The sequence below is a fragment of the Nelumbo lutea genome, chromosome 3, assembly GCF_056320005.1.
Source record: "Nelumbo lutea isolate HS-2025 chromosome 3, American lotus-T2T, whole genome shotgun sequence".
Classification (NCBI taxonomy): domain Eukaryota; kingdom Viridiplantae; phylum Streptophyta; class Magnoliopsida; order Proteales; family Nelumbonaceae; genus Nelumbo; species Nelumbo lutea.
Window position 1 is genome coordinate 95,018,253 of NC_142686.1, and position 19,398 is coordinate 95,037,650.

General features: G+C 41.0%; 1 protein-coding gene across 2 annotated transcripts in view; it reads right to left on the reverse strand.

Annotated features, from left to right (window-relative positions):
* LOC148866987 (mediator-associated protein) overlaps window positions 1-18,837 on the reverse strand; it is a 28,403-nt gene extending 9,566 nt beyond the window's left edge. The window contains exons 1-5 of one of the 2 annotated variants that reach the window (XM_088979419.1): window positions 18,732-18,837; window positions 18,501-18,619; window positions 1,395-1,551; window positions 1,196-1,274; window positions 963-1,046 (exon numbers count right to left, since the gene is read on the reverse strand). In XM_088979419.1, coding sequence (XP_088835545.1) covers window positions 963-1,046; window positions 1,196-1,274; window positions 1,395-1,520 — 289 coding nt within the window. In that variant the 5' untranslated portion in view covers window positions 1,521-1,551; window positions 18,501-18,619; window positions 18,732-18,837. The remainder of the gene's footprint in view (window positions 1-962; window positions 1,047-1,195; window positions 1,275-1,394; window positions 1,552-18,500; window positions 18,620-18,731) is intronic. The other variant, XM_088979418.1, reaches the window with a different exon arrangement.
* Window positions 18,838-19,398: the final 561 nt, after the last annotated feature.

Here is a 19,398-nt window from a genome sequence, read left to right on the forward strand (position 1 = left end):
CACAGAGATGGATCAAAAGAAGAATATAGAGAATGTGTTCCAACCAATGCAAAGCCCACAGAACCCAACCACATCTATATCGTTCCTGTGTCAAGATCATTTAATATATGCTTCTAGTATGGCATGCTTCCAAAAAAAAAAAAAAACATTTTGGATATCTCTTTATTTTATAAATGAGTGAAATTTTATTAAACCAGCAAATAAGAGTTACATGCAACCCGTGGAAAGGCACGAGATGCGACCTTAACATCTTGGATATCTCATGTAAAGTCATCTTTGAGTTCAGGCTTTTGTGGAGTCTGGGACAAAGGTATGTCCTTGTCCTTTTATAGGATAATAAAATCTAAATAATCAAGCTATGGATAATTCTTTCACCAACTTATGCAGAGGAAGAGAGAGAAAAATCAAATTTTAGATGCAAAAATGAAAAACCACAGCAAAATAAGTTAAAAAATATACTAAGGTTTACTGCAGCCAATTGCATCAAATAGTAATTCATACCTACCATTTCTCATACCTGACAAAAGAATAATCATATAACAATTCTCAGCCAACCGCTGATTTGGCACAGAGAATAATCATATTTTTGAATCTTCCTATGGCATTCTTTGTTTGTGCACAAAGAATTGTTATTTTCCAAGATATTACCGGTATGTTGAATGCCAGTCAGAGGAGTATCTGAAAATGAAGATTTACTGGACTTTGTTTCCTGTCAGTTTTTCACAGTTTGGTTTGAAGGAAAAGGAAGGGACAGGTAGGGAAACCTGGAAAGGTAGGGAACCTTCCTTTCGCTACCTTTTCCTTCAAACCAAACACAACCTTAGAGTAAACTTGCACACAGACAGGTAACTTTGTAGAGGTGCAGTTCTAAGGTATAAATGAGAATTACTAGAGGTTTCTCAATGCAAGTGAAATCAATTGGAAAACGAATGCAAAAAAGACAATGAAATGCTAATGCATACCAATTTGTGTCTCTGATGGTGAAGATAGAAAAACAGTTGCATCTGGTTCCTGAGATGCAAAGCTAACCACCTCATACTCTTTTCCTGCCACACATAAATAATCTTATGCCATGGCATATATTCTATGGCAACTAAGTCACATTTTATAAACCAAATTCACAATGTGACTAAAGAGAATGCATTAGCAGGGTCAGTATCTTCCAGTCCCATCATCGAAAAAGATTCACTCTTACCGGATGACCCTTCAAAGCTGCCCATCCGTCCATCTCGATGCAACTTGAGTGTGACCTCCTGCCCATCAAAATCAGGTGTCTGCCATACCCATAAAGCAATCTAACAAGCTCAGTGCCAAGATGATATATTTTCCATTAACAACTGACATCAAATACCTTCAAAGAATTAACAAGATTTTGATGGAAAGATCATGATTACTTGATTATGTGGCCACTGAATAAGCCAAAACTCCGTCGAGTCTGTCAAAGAGATGTCGACAAGTGGGTCCCTTGTATTCTCTTCAAACTCTGGTGGAGGTCTGTAAAGCTGTTCAGTAGCATCCATTGCACTTGCTTCCACACAGAAAACAGAATTTCTGCAGATGAAAAAAAATTAAATTAAACGGAAAATTAAAAAAAAAAACATAAACAATAAAACCAGAGTTTCCTTTGTTTGCCGATTGTGAACATTGAGAAAAACGGCTCACTTGGGCTGATTTGGAGTTGCCACCCATCATAGGATTGAAATGGAGTTGATGAGCCCTCCAAATTATAAATCATTTGGTCCAATAGTGACTCCACATGTGAGGCAATGGTCTAACCAGCCAGGGTAAGACTCAGAACAGGGGAGGGAAGAGATTAGGCACCCCTCTCCCATTTCCAATAGGTGGGGTCAAGTCATATGGGGAAAATAAACAAATACAATCATAAGCCAAATATGAAGAGCTATTCATCACAAGGGTAAAGCTATATGGTGAACATTCAACGATGCATACAAGGAAAATGGTCATATCAATCTTAAAAGAACTTAACAGGAATAAGAAAAGACATCTTGAAAACACTAACCTGACAAGTATGTAAAATCTATACAAGGCTTCATTTAATGAATAATCAATGACTACTAACAGTAAAGAGAGATACTACAACAAGCCACAATAACAATTAAATAAGTTGCGGAGTGTCCTAGTAAGGGGAGGTTGGATATCACACAGGGTGCACAAGCAGCAATGTTAAGATTCTTTCATGAGATGTAAAAATCAGAAATACAAAGCTGCTTAACAAAATGAGAATTGTCGGTCTGAAACTGCTCTTCAAGACAAAATCAACGGTTTAGTATTAAACTGGCAGATGGGAGATTATGCTCCTGGCCACCCCATATGGTTACAACCGGACCCACAGAATTAGAAGTCTTAGAATCCTCCTAAGTCCTTAATGCACACTAGAGCTCTCACTTTCTTATCCATTAGGCCACATAACAGTGAAGCAAAAATAGAGCAAATAACTAATTGAACACTTCAAATCCAAAGAAATTTTGGCCTAAGATACTTGCCAAAGCAAGACTTGGTCAAATAATAAGTTGATTTTCAAGAAGAAAAGCTGAAAACAACCCTATAACCCGTATAACAAGAAATTACTTTAATGGAGTGAGAAATATCTAAACAAATAAGGTATCAGTTTGCAGCTTAAAGAAATGAAAGCTATAAGAGGATATTCTAAATTGGAAACAAGTAACGAGGAAATTGAAGAAGGATTAAAGGTATCTCAGCATACCTATTATTTAGAATTTTAAACATTATACAAATCCATTTAAGCCAAGAAGTAATTCCTACCTTATTAATCATTAATGCCCAATGAAACAGACTAGACATTAAGCACTAAATGAATTCAATAGTTTGATAGATACCAGCAGCCATGAACTTTCTGATTGGCCCTCATGGTCAATAATTATGCTTGTCCAAGAGTCAATCACCATTTTGACTACAAATTTCTTTTAATAAATAATAAATGTAAACGTCAACCTGATTTGAGCAATTACAGCAATAAGATGTGACTATAAGTTAGATGAACTAATTTTATTTTAAAAGGGGGAGCCCATTAACGTCTGGTATAACTAACAGAAAAGAAAAGAGCATCTAATATATTAAGGAGTAGTAATTCAAACAGTCTAGGACTAAGAAATGGTGGGCAGAAGCAGATAATAAATTGGTGGGTCACTGCCCACCTCAGGAACTGCTTCGAGGAAAAATGATGCACACTTTCCTTCTGTAATACCAGTATTTATAATCATTAGCGCATGTCGCACATGGGCTGTTATAACAGACTACTGATGTGACCATCTTACATAAACAAATCTGACAGGTGGTCCAGGCTTGTCGTTAGGGGGAGCTTTCTCAGCTGCTGCTTGAGCTAGGCTGGTTCTAGCCATTGGAGTCTCGGTGGGCTGATGTCGTGCTTCATGAGTCTTAACAATTCCTCCCCGCTGGAGATCAACCTTGTCCTCAAGGTTGGACTGTTTGAGTGAGAAAACAGCTGATTGAGGCTTTCAAAATTTTCCCAGGTGGCATCTTCTGCAGTGAGTTGGTCCCAAACTACCAGAGCTTCTTGGACTATCTTTTTGCCATTCTTAACCCAATGGAATTCTAAGATCTTGAGAGGCTGAACTATCAGTTCCCCTTCACCAGTGAAGGTGGGTAGTGAAGACTGAGAGATAGCTCTGTTTCCCAGATGTTTCTTCAACAAGGAGACATGGAATACGGGATGAAGCCTTGGAGCGGATGGGAAGTCAAGGCGATAAGCAACTCCTCCAATCCTTTCTAAAATACAAAAGGGCCCAAAGAATCGAGGTGAAAACTTCTGCCAAGTTCTGCAGCCTACTGATGTCTATCTGTAGGGCTGTAGCTTGAGGTACACTAGGCCCCCCACCTGATAAGAGATGTCACGATGTTTTTTGTTATATTGGGTCTTCATAGTTTGTCTTGCTCTTTCCAAGTGGTGGTGCTTGAGGGATTGAATGATAGCATCCCTAGCTAGTAATTTGTCCTCTACTTCGGCTACCTAAGTGGACCCCTTCTCATAGGGTAGTAAGGCTGGCAGTTCCCTTCCATATAGGGCCTTGAAAGGAGTCATTCCGGTGGAGCTATGGTGGTGTTGTACCAATACTCAGCCCACGGCAGCCACTTGACCCACTGCTTTGGCTTTTCTCCTGTGAAAGTCTCCAAACACCAATTTACCACTTCTGACTGTCCATCAGTTTGGGGATGGTAGCTGGTGCTGTGGTGTAGGAGATCCCTGAACCTTGAAAAATTTGGACCAGAATCTGCTCATAAAGGCAGGTTCCCTGTCAGTAGTAATAGACCTCGGTGTGCCATGGAGCTTGGCTACATCTTGGACAAACACCCTGGCAACCTGGGCTGCTGTATGGGAATGTGCCAATGCCAAAAAGTGGCTATATTTGGAAAGTCAGTCTACCACTACTAGAATTACTGTCCTTCCAAACCCAAAGGATGGGGGTAGGCCGGTTATGAAATCCATAGTTATATGATCCCATACCTGATCTGGTATAGGCAATGGCTGGAGTAGGCCAGCTGGAGCTTGAGTTTCATACTTGTAACACTGGCAAGTAGAGCATTTGGCAACAAAATCCTAAACTGTCTTCCTCGTTCCAGTCCAGATGTAGTGTGATGCAATTCTTCTATAAGTTCTTAGGATACCTGAATGTCCACCTGTGGCTGACTCATGGAAAAATCGTATGAGGTCCTGTAACAGAAGAGATTGGGTAGGTAGCACCATTTTGCTCTTACAGAAGAGCTCTGAATTGATGACTGTATAACCGGGAACCTTAAGAGGATCTGAAGCCCACTGGCCCCGAATCTGCTGTAGGTGAGGGTCTTGTTGGGCTGCAGCCTTCAATTATTCCAAGAGAGGGTAAATGGGCCTGGAAATGCCTATGGAGTTCAACCCATGGGCCCTAGACAGGGCATCGGCAGCCTTATTGGACGGCCCAGGTTTGTATTCCAGCCTGCAATTGAAGCCTAACAACTTATATAACCACTTCTGTTGTTCTGATGTGTGAATCTGCTGCTCCAAGAGGTATTTTAAGCTGCACTGATCTGTCCTTATCAAAAACTGCCGCCCTAGTAAGTAGGTTCTCCATTTTTGAACAGCAAGAACCACAGCCATAAGCTCCTTCTCATAGGTGGATTTGGATAATGCTGGGCCTGATAATGCCTTACTGAAAAAGGGGGGCTTACCTTGTTGCATTAGTACAGCCCCAATTCCAGAACCACTTGCATCGCACTCGGCGATAAATTCTTGAGAGAAACTGGGGAGGGCGAGAGAGGGGGGTGTCGAGATTGCCTTCTTAAGTGCCTCAAAGGCAGCGTCAGCTTAATCATCCCAAGTGTATGCATTCTTTTTTAACAGCCGTGTAAGCGGGAGCCCGTAATTGCAAACGAAGCACCAACAGTAACCTGCCAGTCCAAGGAATCCCCTAAGGTTGCAGACTGATGAGGGCCTGGGCCAATTTACTATGCTGGTCACCTTATCTGGGTCTGCTGTGACTGCTCCTTGAGACACTATATGACCAAGGTACTGCACCTGATTCTGGCCAAATATGCATTTTGAGGATTTGACAAATAACTGATGCTTCCTTGGAAGGCCCAAAGTGATGTCTAAGTGCTCAAGGTGGCTGGTCCAATCAGAACTATACATCAAGATATCATCAAAGAAAACCAATGCAAACTGGCGCAAAATTGGGCAGAAGATGTCATTCATAACTGATTGAATGTGGACGGGGCATTGGTCAGCCCGAAGGGCATGACCAAAAACTCATAATGTCCGTCATAGGCCTGGAAGGCTGTTTTAAGAATGTCAGCTGGGTGGACCCGAATACAGTAGCCATCTTGAGCTCATAAAGTAACTCATCTATGATGGGAATCAGAAACTGATCCTTGACGGTGATCTGGTTCAGAGCACGATAATCCACACGAAACCTCCATGTCCCATCTTTCTTCTTGACAAGGAGAGCTAGGGACGAGTATGAACTCTAACTAGGTTGAATCAGCCCTTGTTGTAGAAGTTCATATACTATTTTCTCTATCTCCATCTTCTGGTAGTTTGGATATCTGTAGGGGCACACATTCGCAAGCCCTTCTCCAAGTTGAAGGGGAATTCGGTAATAGCACCGGCCCACCGGATCGGAAAACACATCTGCATAGGCCTTCAGAAGTTGCTTCAAGGCTTATTCTTGGTCTGGTGAGGGTTGTAAGGCCGCTTTAGCTGTTAGCACCGGCCCATTGAGGTTAGGGCCCAACATCATAACAAGAGGGGGTTCCAAAAGTTGGCACTATTTGGCCATAGAGTTATGATCAGCCGCCCTGGTTTGGTTAGGTTCCAAGCCCTTAAGGGTACATTGTTTCCCGTTAACAGTAAATTCCATAGTAAGGTTCTCCCAATCACATACCACCCGCCCTAGTTAGCGTAACCATTGGACACCAAGGACCACATCGGCCCCTCTAAAGTTTAGTGGATGTAATTCAACGCTGAACCAGTGCCCTTGAACCATGAGATCTATGGCTCAACACACCTCATCACATCTAAGCCGGTTCCCATCAACTACATGGACTGAAAAAAATTCAACCGGTTCAACCAGTAAGCCCAATTAGCGAGCCAGCAATCCGATAATGAAGTTAAAGGTGCTGCCACTATCAATTAGGATGGAAACTTGATGTCCCTTGACTGCCCCCTTACCTCTCATGGTACTGAGGGAGTCCAAGTCAATCAGGGCTTGTAAAGAAATCTCTAGTTCGTTTGTATCAACCTCAACTTCTTCCTCTGGGGTAGAGGACTCAACCGCTTCAAGAGCTTCATCTGATCAAAGGAGGAAGAGTTGTTGGCTCTTGTAGTGGTGACTGGCAGCAAACTTTTCATCACAGTTATAACACAGACCACGCTCCCTTCAAAACTGCATCTTTGGCCAAGTCAACTTTCTTAGTTGGACCAGAGATTTTTGGGTTCCCCGGATCCGGGCAATTGGGTGGAGTCTTTAAAAGAGGGCCATGATTTTTGTTTATCTTCTTGAGCCGATTTAAGCATTCTTCGTGAAATCTAGCCAGTCCTACGGCAGTATCGACAGTAACGGGGTGAAGGGCCTTCACCTCTATCTTAATGTCCTCACGCGGCCCCCTACAAAACTTCCAACTAGAGCATTTTCAAGCCATCCATAAACCCTGGCGACCAAGCGCTCAAACTCTTGCTGATAATCACACACAGAGCCGAGTTGCCTGAGTTTAGAGATAGTTTCATCAAAATTTTCATGGCTAGAGGGCCCAAACCTCCGGCACAAGGCCTCAATTAAATTTGGCCAGGTCAATTGGGGGTGAGATTGACGGTACCCATTAGTATCACAGTATGGCTTCTCCTTCCATATGGATGGAGGCCACTGCTACATGTTGATGCCCGAGTATCTCATTGCATTCAAAATACCGATCAGCTCTAAATATCGAGGAGAAAGGATCATTACCTGAGAAAAGGGGAAAATCGATTTTCGCTGGTCACCCTAGTAGCCCTATGTTCCTTCTCAAGCTCGCTTAACTAGAACTCTCGCCTTCACTGTCGCGGCCTCCAGTTGCAAAGAGTTGGGAGGATATCGCAGTGATGGCTTCCTTCAACTCCTTCATATCCCCCGCTATTTGTTGTATATTGGTTTCCCGTTTATCCACTCGTTCCTCCATGGCAACCGAGCGGGTGGCCGACATCTTCTGGCTCTGAATCAATTGGTGAGTTATTGCCCACCTCAGGAACTACTTCGTGGGCAGCCCTGCCTCCTATGGAAAAGAAGAATAGATAATTCCTAGGAAAAATGATGCACACTTTCCTTCTGTATTACCAATATTTATAATCATTAACGCACATCGCACATGGGCTATTATAACAGACTATTGGTGTGACCTTCTTACATAAACAAATCTGACAGGTGGTCCAGGCTTGCCGTTAGGGGGAGCTTTCTCAGCTGTTGCTCGAGTTGGGCTGGTTCTAGCCATTGGAGTCTCGGTGGGCTGATGTCTTACTTCACAAGTCTTAACATAAATCCAAATCCCAAAAAGACAAAAGGGAGTTGAATCCTCCTATAAACCACATGATTATTTGAAACAAATTATTTCAGGCAAAATAAAACGGATAGCCATGAAGTGAGGTAAACGATCAAATAAAAACAAATGAGCTAATCGACCAATAGTTGTTATTACTCTTAAAACTGACCAATTGAATGGCAAAATTGTAGAATGTTAGAGGAAGAAATCAAAGAGCGTATATAAGCCCGGATTTGTTGCCTTTAATAATGTTGATCAAGTGATGCAATGAATAGGTTGAGCCAGTTGAGCGGAATCTATCTGAAAGCTGAAATGTTGTAGCCGAAGTAGTAGAAGAGAGGAGGAGACCAAGAGGTGCTGAGAATGTCGAACTGCTAAACCCAGTCGACAGTACTATCATTTATATTAGATTATAGTACAATGTTATACGAAATGTCTAGAATGCCCCTGATTAGTGATGGGACACCCAGACTACTTAAAACACCAAACAAACTTAGGCCCATTAACACAGGCCCAGTACATAACAACTTAAACACAAATATAGGCTAATAAGAACACTTATCAGTCGAACCATCTATACAAAAAACCCTTCAACCTAACACTCCCCCTCAAGCTAAAAGCATAGATGTCAATCATGTTTAGCTTGCCAAAAAGGTCCCCGAATTTTGCTACAACCAACCCTGTAGTCAGTACATCTGCAATTTGCATCTCACATGGAGTATAAGGAATGCAGAGTTCTCCCAAGATTATTCTCTCTCTAACAATATGTCGATCAATCTCAATATGTTTTGTCCTATCATGTTGCATAGGGTTATTTGCAATGTTGATGGCAGCCTTGATGTCACAATACAGTCTGAGAGGGCCCTTAGCTTTAATGCCAAGCTCTTTAAGAAGAGTCCTGAGCCATAGGATTTCAACAACCCCGTGAGCCATAACTCGATATTCAGCTTCGACACTTGATCTAGCAACTACATTCTGCTTCTTACTGCGCAATGTAACCAGATTCCCTCCCACAAATGTACAATATCCTGAAGTTGATTTTCTGTCCCCAACAGAACCGGCCCAATCTGCATCAGTATAAGCTTCAATTTCAATTTTATTGTTTTTTCTTAATAGAATTCCCTTTCCTGGGCAAATCTTCAAGTACCTGAGAATCCTTTCAACTGCTTTCATATGAGGGATCTCTGGAGAGTGCATGAACTAACTGACAACATGCACAACATAAGCAATATCTAGTCGAGTGAGAGATAAATATATCAGCTTCCCTACCAATTTTTTGTCTCTCTCTCTATCATAGTAGTCCTCCCCTACTGATTCATGTAGGCCATGATTCTATTCTATTGGAGTATCTGCTGGTCTACACCCTATCATGCCTGTCTCCTCTACGAGGTCAATAACATACTTCCGTTGGCATATGTAGATCCCCTCTCTTGACCTAGCAACTTCAATCCCAAGAAAGTATCTCAAATGGCCCAAGTCTTTGATCTCAAATTCAGAAGCTAAAAACTCCTTCAGTCTTTTGATCTCTTCCAAGTCATTCCCAGTAATCACCATATCATCCACATAAACAATGGGTGTTGTAAGTTTACTATCTTGTCTCCTCGTGAACAATGTAGGGTCTACACCACTCTAAGTGTACCCCACTTTCTTCATGGCCCCACAAAGCCTCTCAAACCATGCACAAGGAGACTGCTTTAAACCGTACAATGCTTTCCTCAGTTTACACACATTTCCTCAGTTTACCTCTTCATGAAGGTCACCATTTAGGAAGGCATTCTTCACATCCAGCTGATGAAGTTCCCATGAAAAATTTGCTGCCAATGACAATAGAACCCGAATTGTGTTGAGCTTTGCTACTGGGGGCAAAGGTTTATTTGCAGTCAATCCCTTCTTTTTGACTAAACCCCTTTGCCACAAGCCTGGCATTGTACCTTTCAATGGACCCGTCCTCCCTATGCTTTACAGTAAACACCTACTTGCACCCGACAGTGTTCTTCCCCTCAGGCATATCCACTAATTCCCAAGTTCTTGCTTTCATTAGGGCTTTCATCTCTTCATTCATAGCTTCTTTCCACCTTGGATCAGACATGGCCTTTGAGTACCTAGAAGGAACATGTACAGAGGAAAGAGCAGACACAAAGGAGTGATATCATGAGTTTGAGGGCCCTTTTTCCTTTTGTTGTAGGTGATTCGTATCTCTTTTTGTTCCCTACTAGAGCCTTCAGGGATATCTGCAGTATCAGGAGAAGTAATCAGCACAGTGAGAGCCTCACTAGGTTGACCCAAGATGCCACAACTAGGAACGTTGACTACAGTGAAAGTATGGCTTTCACAGCAATTCTCCATGAAAGATCTTGGAGAAGCCTCCTATATACTGGGTCTTCGACTCTATAGAGATAGATCGAAGCGGATAATAAGATTATCCCAATCTGCCTACATTGACAAAATAGTCAAAAGATACAGCATGGAAAACTCCAAGAAAGGAAATGTTCCTTTCAGGCACGGAGTCACTGTCTCCAAGAAGATGTCTCCTAAGACTTCTGAGGAGATTGATGGCATGAAAGACGTTCCCTATGCCTCTGCCGTGGGGAGCATCATATATGCCATGTTGTGCACTCATCCTGACATTGCTCACGCAGTGAGTGTAGTAAGCAGATTTCAGGCCAACCCAGGGCAGAAGCACTGGAATGCTGTGAAAAACATACTTAAGTACCTTCGAAGGACAAAAGAGTTTTGTCTAGTATTCGATGGTAGTTCACTACAGATCCAATGGTATACGGATGCCGATTTCCAATCGGATCCAGATGATAGAAAGTCTACATCTGGATATGTTTTCACGATAGGATCGTGTGTTGTTTCCTGAGTGTCAGCAAACAAGGGTCCTAAGTAACAAATTAATAGTCCACAACCCAAGCCGAGCGCATTGCCGTAAGTGAAGCTGCCTTTTGAATGAAGGTGTTCATTCCTGAATTTGGAATTCAGCACATCACCCATTCCACTGTTGTATGACAACACTGGACCTACAGGAGGATGATGTTAAGAGGTAGCATCAGCGGAGAATGTGGTAGACCCATTGACTAAGCCACTATCACAGAAAGTGTTTGAGAAATACGTGGAAAGCATGGGACTCCGGCTAATACCTGATTGGACCTAAGTGCAAGTGGGAGTTGTTAGACAGTTTTGTATGCCCTTAGCTTCAATCAAAATGATGTACTTTATGAGTTTATTGTAAATGAATAAAAGTGCATATTTGATTCATGTTCCCTTGGTATGTTTTCGTGTAATACCCTTAAACTGGACACTTAATGAGACTCGTGTTAGTTTAGAATGTTCACAGCAAGTGGGTCGGTCTGGGGAGACCTATCATGACAAGGCTGACACTGTGGTGCCACCAAGTCGGTTGGGGTGGCTTGTTTCAGCTACTGGGGTGAGACCCTAGGCACATACAGTGTATGATTAATTGAATCTTTGAACTATACCAGATTTCTAGTATTGCCCTGGACCTTGGAGATTGATGGGCAAAATTGAAAAGTTACACCCGACCCCTAAACTTGATTATGATACTGCACTAGGTGTCGGATTGGGTTGTCTTTGATGTACCAATCAGTGAGATCCTTAGCGGGGGTCAAAACCTGGGTATGTTGGGACAGTCTGAGAATTCATCTGAGTGGGTGATCATAGTGACAGGATCAGCCCCTTTGTCGGACAAAGGTAATGATCGGGGATGCACTCTCATTGATGGAAACCAAGACTGCCGGCAGCCGATTTCAATCGTTGAGATTTGTTTTGCAAAATATATTTTATATGAGATATAAAAGTATATAAATTATGGTTTCGAAATGATTTGCAAAATGTTTTAATTCCCGGGATCCATATTTGAGAGAGTGCAACACTATTCCTTGCAGCCGAGGGAGAGGTCCTCTCTTGTCGGGCAGTGTATGATCATTATGGGCTGAGAGGTTAAGTGTAAGACCATTGAGGATAATACTTGATGGGCTAATCTTGCATCTGCCCACAGTCCCTGGTGTTACAAGGTGGCTTGGCCCAGGGACCACTTAGGGTAAGTGTTGGGCCCATAGAGCCCATCTGATGGGTTTCAGTGGGTGCACTATCCATAACAGTGTATTCAGCGAGGCCTTGTAACAAAGGCTGGGCTGAACCCATGTGGCTGATGTGTAGATCAATGTTTGGGTCCCACGCCATACAAGGAAGCCCAACTGGGCAGTAGTTTGGAATGCTAAATGAATACATAACCCTAAATGGGCCTTAAGCCCATTTCAAACTGGGCTAATTTGATTAGTCATTAAGGGGCGAATTCTGAGATAAGATCAGGTGATAGGATTGGACCCACACCCTATCCACTCAGAGAGTCCAACATCTAAATGAGATTTAGATCTGAAAACTTCCTAATTAAATTAAGAGATGGCTGATCTAATCTGCAGATAAGATAAGGGCTATCCCTTATCTTAAAGGGACTTCTAATCCAAATATGATTTGGGTTAGCAGCTCCTAATGGGATTAGGAGCTGATCCTTTTAAGTCTATAAAAGGAAGAGGGGGCAGTAGCCTTTAGACACACAATCATCAGCAACAGATAGTCTTGTCTTCAGAGCTGAAATCACATAAGAGAGAATTCTGCTCCCTGCAAATACTCTCTAGTCGCCTCCTTCCTACAGCCGCCGCCTATAGCAGTTCGATCTCCATTCCTTGGGGAGAATTCTAGATTGGATCTTGATTCCAATCTTTTGGAGAAAAGATTGGTGGGAGTTGTATTCACAAACCATCCAGGTGATTCTTGAGAATGATCAAGTTCTTTTGGAAGAACACTGTTGATTCTACTCCACCCTGCACTACGCCATCTTCAGTGGGAGCAGATTTTGGAACCTATTTTGGGCGTGAACACCTCCATTGAGGGTTATTGTTTCTCTGTATCAGGTATTATCTCTCCCTACTCCTTTTGGTTTAGATCTGGTTCAGTTTATAGTTCAAGAATGATCCTTGAAAATATGATTTTCTAAATAGGAAATTCGATTCCCAGTTGAAGAGCCAGGTTCAAATTTTGAAATTCGCCCCCTTATTCCGCAATCTTTGGGCGTCCATGTGATGGATTTCCTATCCCTTCGTAGATGTCTATTCTTGCGCTCAACAACCCCATTCTGCTGAAGGGTATTAGCACAGGATGATTGATATAACATGCCAACATCTTCCATGAATAAGTTCAAGGATTTTTCAAAGTATTCAGTAGCATTATCTTGACCGAAATTGCTTAATCCTCTTATCAAATTGTGTTTCAATCAATTTGCAAAACGCCATAGTTATCTGTGGCACTTCATCTCATCCTTTTAACAGGTAGATCTATGTGCATCGAGAGTAATGGTCAATAAAATTGATAAAGTAACGAAAGTCATCAATAGAAACAATAGGTGAAAAGCCCCAAACGTCAGAATGAACCAAATCAAAAGGAATTTGAATTTCATTACTGGAAATTGGATAAGCAGTTCTACATTGCTTTGACATTTGACATACTTCATAGGCTAAACTCTGACTTGAAATACCCTTAAACAATTCGGGAAACAACATTTCTAATGAAGAGAAAGGTAAATGACCTAGCCTAGCATGCCACAGATGCAACCTAGCTATTGACTCCACACTCTCTGGACTACTCGCAGTAGATGCTTATAAGGCTAAATCGATGTCTGCATCAAAATAGTAGAGGCCTCCATACTCATGACTACTCCTAATCGTTCTCCTTGTCAATTTGTTCTGAAATACACAATGAGTAGAAAAAAAGGTTATACTACAGATCAAATTTTTAACAAGTTTTGAAACAGACAAAAGATTTGAGGTGAGACTGGGAACATGTAGAACTAATTTAAGAGAGAGGTCCTTGCTTAGGTCAACCACCCCTTTTCCGGAGATGGTGGAGAAAGACCCGTCAACAACTCTCATCTTATCCTGACTAGACAACAATTGATATGAAAAGAATAAGGAGGACATATGTGTCATGTCGTCAGCTGCACCTGAATCAATAACCCAAGAAGTATAGTCAATAGAACTAGTTGCACTAAAGGCAGAGACTATACCTGATCTGGCAAGAGAGATGGAAGCAAAAGAATTACTCCTTAGACGGGCTAAAGCCCGGCTAAGGACCTCTACCTCACTAGTAGTGAAGCCCAAGGCACCGGCCCCAGAGGAATCAACAACCTACCCCATGGGAGAAGAAGCCACTGTTGGTATACTCTGTGAGTTGTCACCCTTATTACTAGTGACAAGGTTCCCACTTGCCGCATGACCCTTTTGTTGCTTCTTGTCCTTTCTCAATGTAGTTGGCTTCAGGTGAGGATACAGAACCCAACACTTCTCTTTTACATGTCTCTCACCCCCACAATGAGTGCACTTAAGATGCTTCTTGTCTGGATGTTTGTTTCCCTTAATAGAAATCAGGGTCGAATGTTCACCAAATTGTTCAGCTGGTTAAATGAGAGTCAACTTGCATCTCCTTTCTCCTGACTTTTCATTCCTTACCAGATAATAAACATGATGTAACTCGAGCAGTTCATTACTTCCTAGAATTTGTGACCTTATGCCCACATACACTGGGTCCAGGCCAGCCAAGAACTTAAAGGCTCTGCTCTCTTCAATCTGCTTATCATGTCTCTCCTTGTCCCTGGCATTTTCCCAATCCAAAATCAAGTGATGGTCAAGTTCTTCCCGAAGTCCTTCCAGAGTTGCAAAATATGTTGCAACTGTCATATCCCCTTGCCTTAAGGCAAGAACGTCTTGATTCAATCTATAGATTCTAGCATTATTTTTCTTCTGTCCATAGGTTTTAGATACTTTTTCCCAAATCTTGGCTGTTGTGGGAAAGTGTTGAACAGTCCTAGCAACTCGTGGAGTCATAGAGGCAAGCAGCCAGGACATAATTGTGGCATTCTCCTTGTGCCACACTGCATACTCTGCACTGCCAACTTCAAGTTCCTTCTTACTCCCATCTAAGTAGCCTGTGAGATCACGGGAAGTAATAAAAAGCATTGCAAAAACGGACCACTCCCTGAAATTGTATTCATCCAGCAACACACTTGTAATCTGCAAATTGTGCAGATTCGGGTTTTCCATATTTGAAGACCTCCCACCAGGTATGTTATCCCTAGAAGAGACCTCCCCGGATATTGAAGACATCTTGGCTGCAGACTCTGTGTAGATAACATTGTTTCAGACTAGCCGAAGTGTTCACAGTGCTGAAAAAATACTAGTTGCAGTATTGAAGAAGGTTCTGACAGCTCGCAACACTAGTTCAGACTTGCCGAGACTGTCACAATTCTGAAGTAGTTCAGTTATAGCAGCAAATAAGGTGTTCTGTGAGCTAGTAACTGACCTAAAGCTGAGAGCTCTCCACCACTGCACTATGCAGACTTCTCTTGAGCTTCGATTAGTGCAACTGTAGAGAGTGTTCCCCCCTACGGTCAATACCAGGACTACTGAAATCAGTCCTCAATCTAGGTTTGTCCTATACAGACCTCTCTTAGCAGCTGAATGGCTACTAACTACTAGAAACAATCTAGTAGGACATCAGCTTCTGGGTCTCACTTCCCTTGCGCCCTACAACCAAGGGAAACCCTAGGTTCGAACATTGTATTGTTCTCCTGCAACCCTAGGGTTTCACCGCAGCAACCAAGATAAAAAAAAAAAAAAAAGAAAGACAGCAAGAGAGAGGAGATGGCATTGGCTGTAACCAGGAAATTGCTCAATGCTCTGATACCATGAAAGCTAAAATGTTGTAGCCGAAGTAGTAGAAGAGAAGAGGAGACCAAGAGGTGTTGATAATGTCGAACTACCAAACCTAGTTGACAGTATTATCATTTATATTAGATTATGGTACAATGTTACAGGAAATGTCTGGAATGCCCCTGATTAGTGATGGGACACCCAGACTACTTAAAACACCAAACAAACTTAGGCCCATTAACACAGGCCCGGTACATAACAACTTAAACACAAATGCAGGCTAATAAGAACACTTATCAGCCGAACCATCTATACATAAAACCCTTCAACCTAGCACTGTCAACTGAGACAGTAACTTCAACTAGTTGCTAAATATTGGCTTCAATGGAATTTGACTTTCGAACTTGGATTAGAACAAAGAAGCAGGGGTGAGGGGTTTGGTGGTTTGCTGGATTTTGGGTACCGAAGAGAAACTGGGGTGAGGGGTAAGGAAAGAAAAACTAGGTGAACGTGTGTGTGTGTGTGAGAGAGAGAGAGAGAGAGAGAAATAGGCAAGAGGGAAAATAACAGAAAAATGAAGGAGGATGACAATGGGATCAAATGGAAGTGGTAAGATCATGTAAAAGCACCACCGCCGCTAAAACTTGAAGATTGAACCGAGAAGACAATAAACAGGGCCCCTTTTCTATGCTGCCCATAAAAAGAGAAATGCAAAAGATTCAGCTGGAAAATTAATTCAATAACTTTTATTTGTTGACTTCTGAAAATAACCACTAATATAGCTCTCTTTAATGTCCTACTTAGTTACAGGATCTTCCATCATTGTGCTTACACTTTCTTTCAAATTACATTGTCACTTCCAGACTACTGTTTGTCTTTGCTCCTACTATCATATATTGTCAAAATAACTGAATGAAGACCAATTTGTTTCTGGTTGTAAGGTTTGTAGTTTGTTTTCTTTTTTTTTTTTTGATAAATAAGGTTTGTAATTTGTTAAATATAACAATATCTCCTTTTATACTGATAAGAAAACAAGACTATCTATTTCTGGTTGTAAGATTTGTACTTTATTTGTTTCTGTCTGTCTTTGCATTTTCCAATCATTGCACCCACTAATAGGGAACATAGAAAGCCGCTGTCTTCTTATTTTGATTTAAGTATAGGAGGAAAAAGAATATATTAATTGCTGAAACCTCCTAAACAATTCACAGGACTACACAAGTTTTGTGAAACCTCAACAATATTTTCTTCATCTAAGGATTCAGACCATAAAATACTTTTTCTGGGCTTTTTTTGGGAGTAAACCCAGATATTTCATTAACAATCCTAACAGATAAGGAACAGCAAGAAAACCAAAACAAAATTACAAAGCAAAGACCATAGTTAGAAATCCGATTGGAGGAGTCATTGCTACAGCATTTTGTATGGGTCAAACACCAATGGCATATTCTTGTTTCCTTGGTGTTTTCTACCAGCTGATCTGATAGGATGAGATTGGAGAAGACAGCTGAGGACACAATCTGATATGAAGATGGACATGAACAGGTGTGGGCATGCCTGGGTCAATTATGGTTTAATAGGCCAAGTGGACCCTACAGTGAAACATGGCATGTATAATGTGGGTTAGGAACCAAGGATGAAGTGAATGAGTTGAAATGGGTTGACGTTTAGTGGAGTCTGCTAGTACTCTTTATTGGTAGGTCATCAACCGTTTTGGTTGAAGTTTTGAATGGTTATGCGGGGAAAATGGCCAGTAGTCTATGATTGAAGTTGAGGTGCAATTCCAATTTTCACGCCATAGACAAATCTAATATTGCAATCAGAGCAAGATATCCCTCTAGAAACCCAAGAAACTCTGTTTCCTCTATGAGAGAAACTCTGTTTCCCTCCCACCTGCAAGAAGACTTGGACTGGTGTAACGACAGTAGGTCATCAACCGTTTTGGTTGAAGTTTTGAATGGTTATGCGGGGAAAATGGCCAGTAGTCTATGATTGAAGTTGAGGTGCAATTCCAATTTTCACGCCATAGACAAATCTAATATTGCAATCAGAGCAAGATATTGCTATAAATGTGTAAACTGTGGTTACACCAGTCCAAGTCTTCTTGCAGGTGGGAGGAAAACAGAGTTTCTCTCATAGAGGAAACAGAGTTTCTTGGGTTTCTAGAGGGATTCTAAACTGAAAATTGAGTGAAACTAAAGCATGTGAACATGGTCAAAAGTTGACAAACAAATAAGAAATTGTGAAAAGAATGATAAATATAAAAGAGTGCTACCCTGAAAAAATCAAAAGAACAGATATGAGAGATTTGACAGTACTTATTTGTTATTCTCTACCCGAAAATGAGGAGATCACCATTAAGATAGGGATAATAAATCTTGCAAAATACTATTAAACAATAATTTCTATAAGGTGGACAAAAATAAAATTAAATTTTAAAAACAACAGTAGGAAAAAATATATCCTAGGGAGCAAAATTCTGTTGCTGATAACCTAGCAAAATCAGGGGTCTCTACAGATTTCTCGTTTAGTGACAGTTGTCTGCCTTTTAATCCTGCCAAGCCACTATTGGCTTCAGTACATCCTCTCATGCACTTCTGTTTTTTTTCTTCTTCAATAAAAAGTTGCCTTTTCTTCAAAATAAAAATCCCAAGAATAATAGCCTCGTATCTTCTAGGTCTGATAATTTGTTAGACAAAAAGTTACAACATCTTATTAGGGGAAAATATATACCGGTTCTCAAACAAAACATCTGGGAGTAAAAAAACGAAAATAGCAGTCGATCTGAAACAACAACCTGCTGCGATTTCGAACGCTGTAATAGATCAAAGCCGCTGGAACGACTCCCGCCTCTGGTTCAGTGAGAAGATGAAGGAGACGAGAAATCACAGTGAAGAAATGAAGGAAAAGAGTAGAAATCGCAGTGAATGGAAGGAGAACATTCCGCCATGAATGAAATCTTACCTATGTTCGCTAAAGGGGAGAAACCGCCGCTTCCGCTGGTTGTAGAGAAGATTGTGTGGGCAAAACCTTATAGTCTTTTATTCGACGGGCATTAATGCTATTCTAAAAATTTATTTGGGATAGTTTTGGTAGAAAAAATAAAACAAGTGATTATTATTTAATCATTTAAAAAAACTGAAAATTTGGGCTTAAAAAATGAATACTTATTTTCTATTTTGCCACACCAACATTAGCTGAATTGGATTAAACTTGCAACAGATTGAAAATGTTAATACTATCTATTTATTTATCTTTTTTTTTGGTGAAACATTTATCTATCTATAGAGAGAGATGTTAAAAGAAAGAACTGTATGAATTTTCTCCTTTTTCTGAATTTTTTATTTTTTGTTTCACATCATTTTTTAAGCAACTAATAAAATGCTCTTTTTCCCCATAAAATATTATCAAAAACCAATCTCTCCCTCACTAAACTTTCCCAACAATCTTCTCTCCTAAAATTTCGTTTGGATTTACTTTCCCCGCTCTCTCCTGAATCATCTCCAATTTTTATTTATCTCCTTTCTTATCTCTAATTTATTAGAGAGTTTCTCTCCAAATTATCTCTTATACTTATTTATCCCCTTCCCCACTTTATATATATATATATATATATATATATATATATATA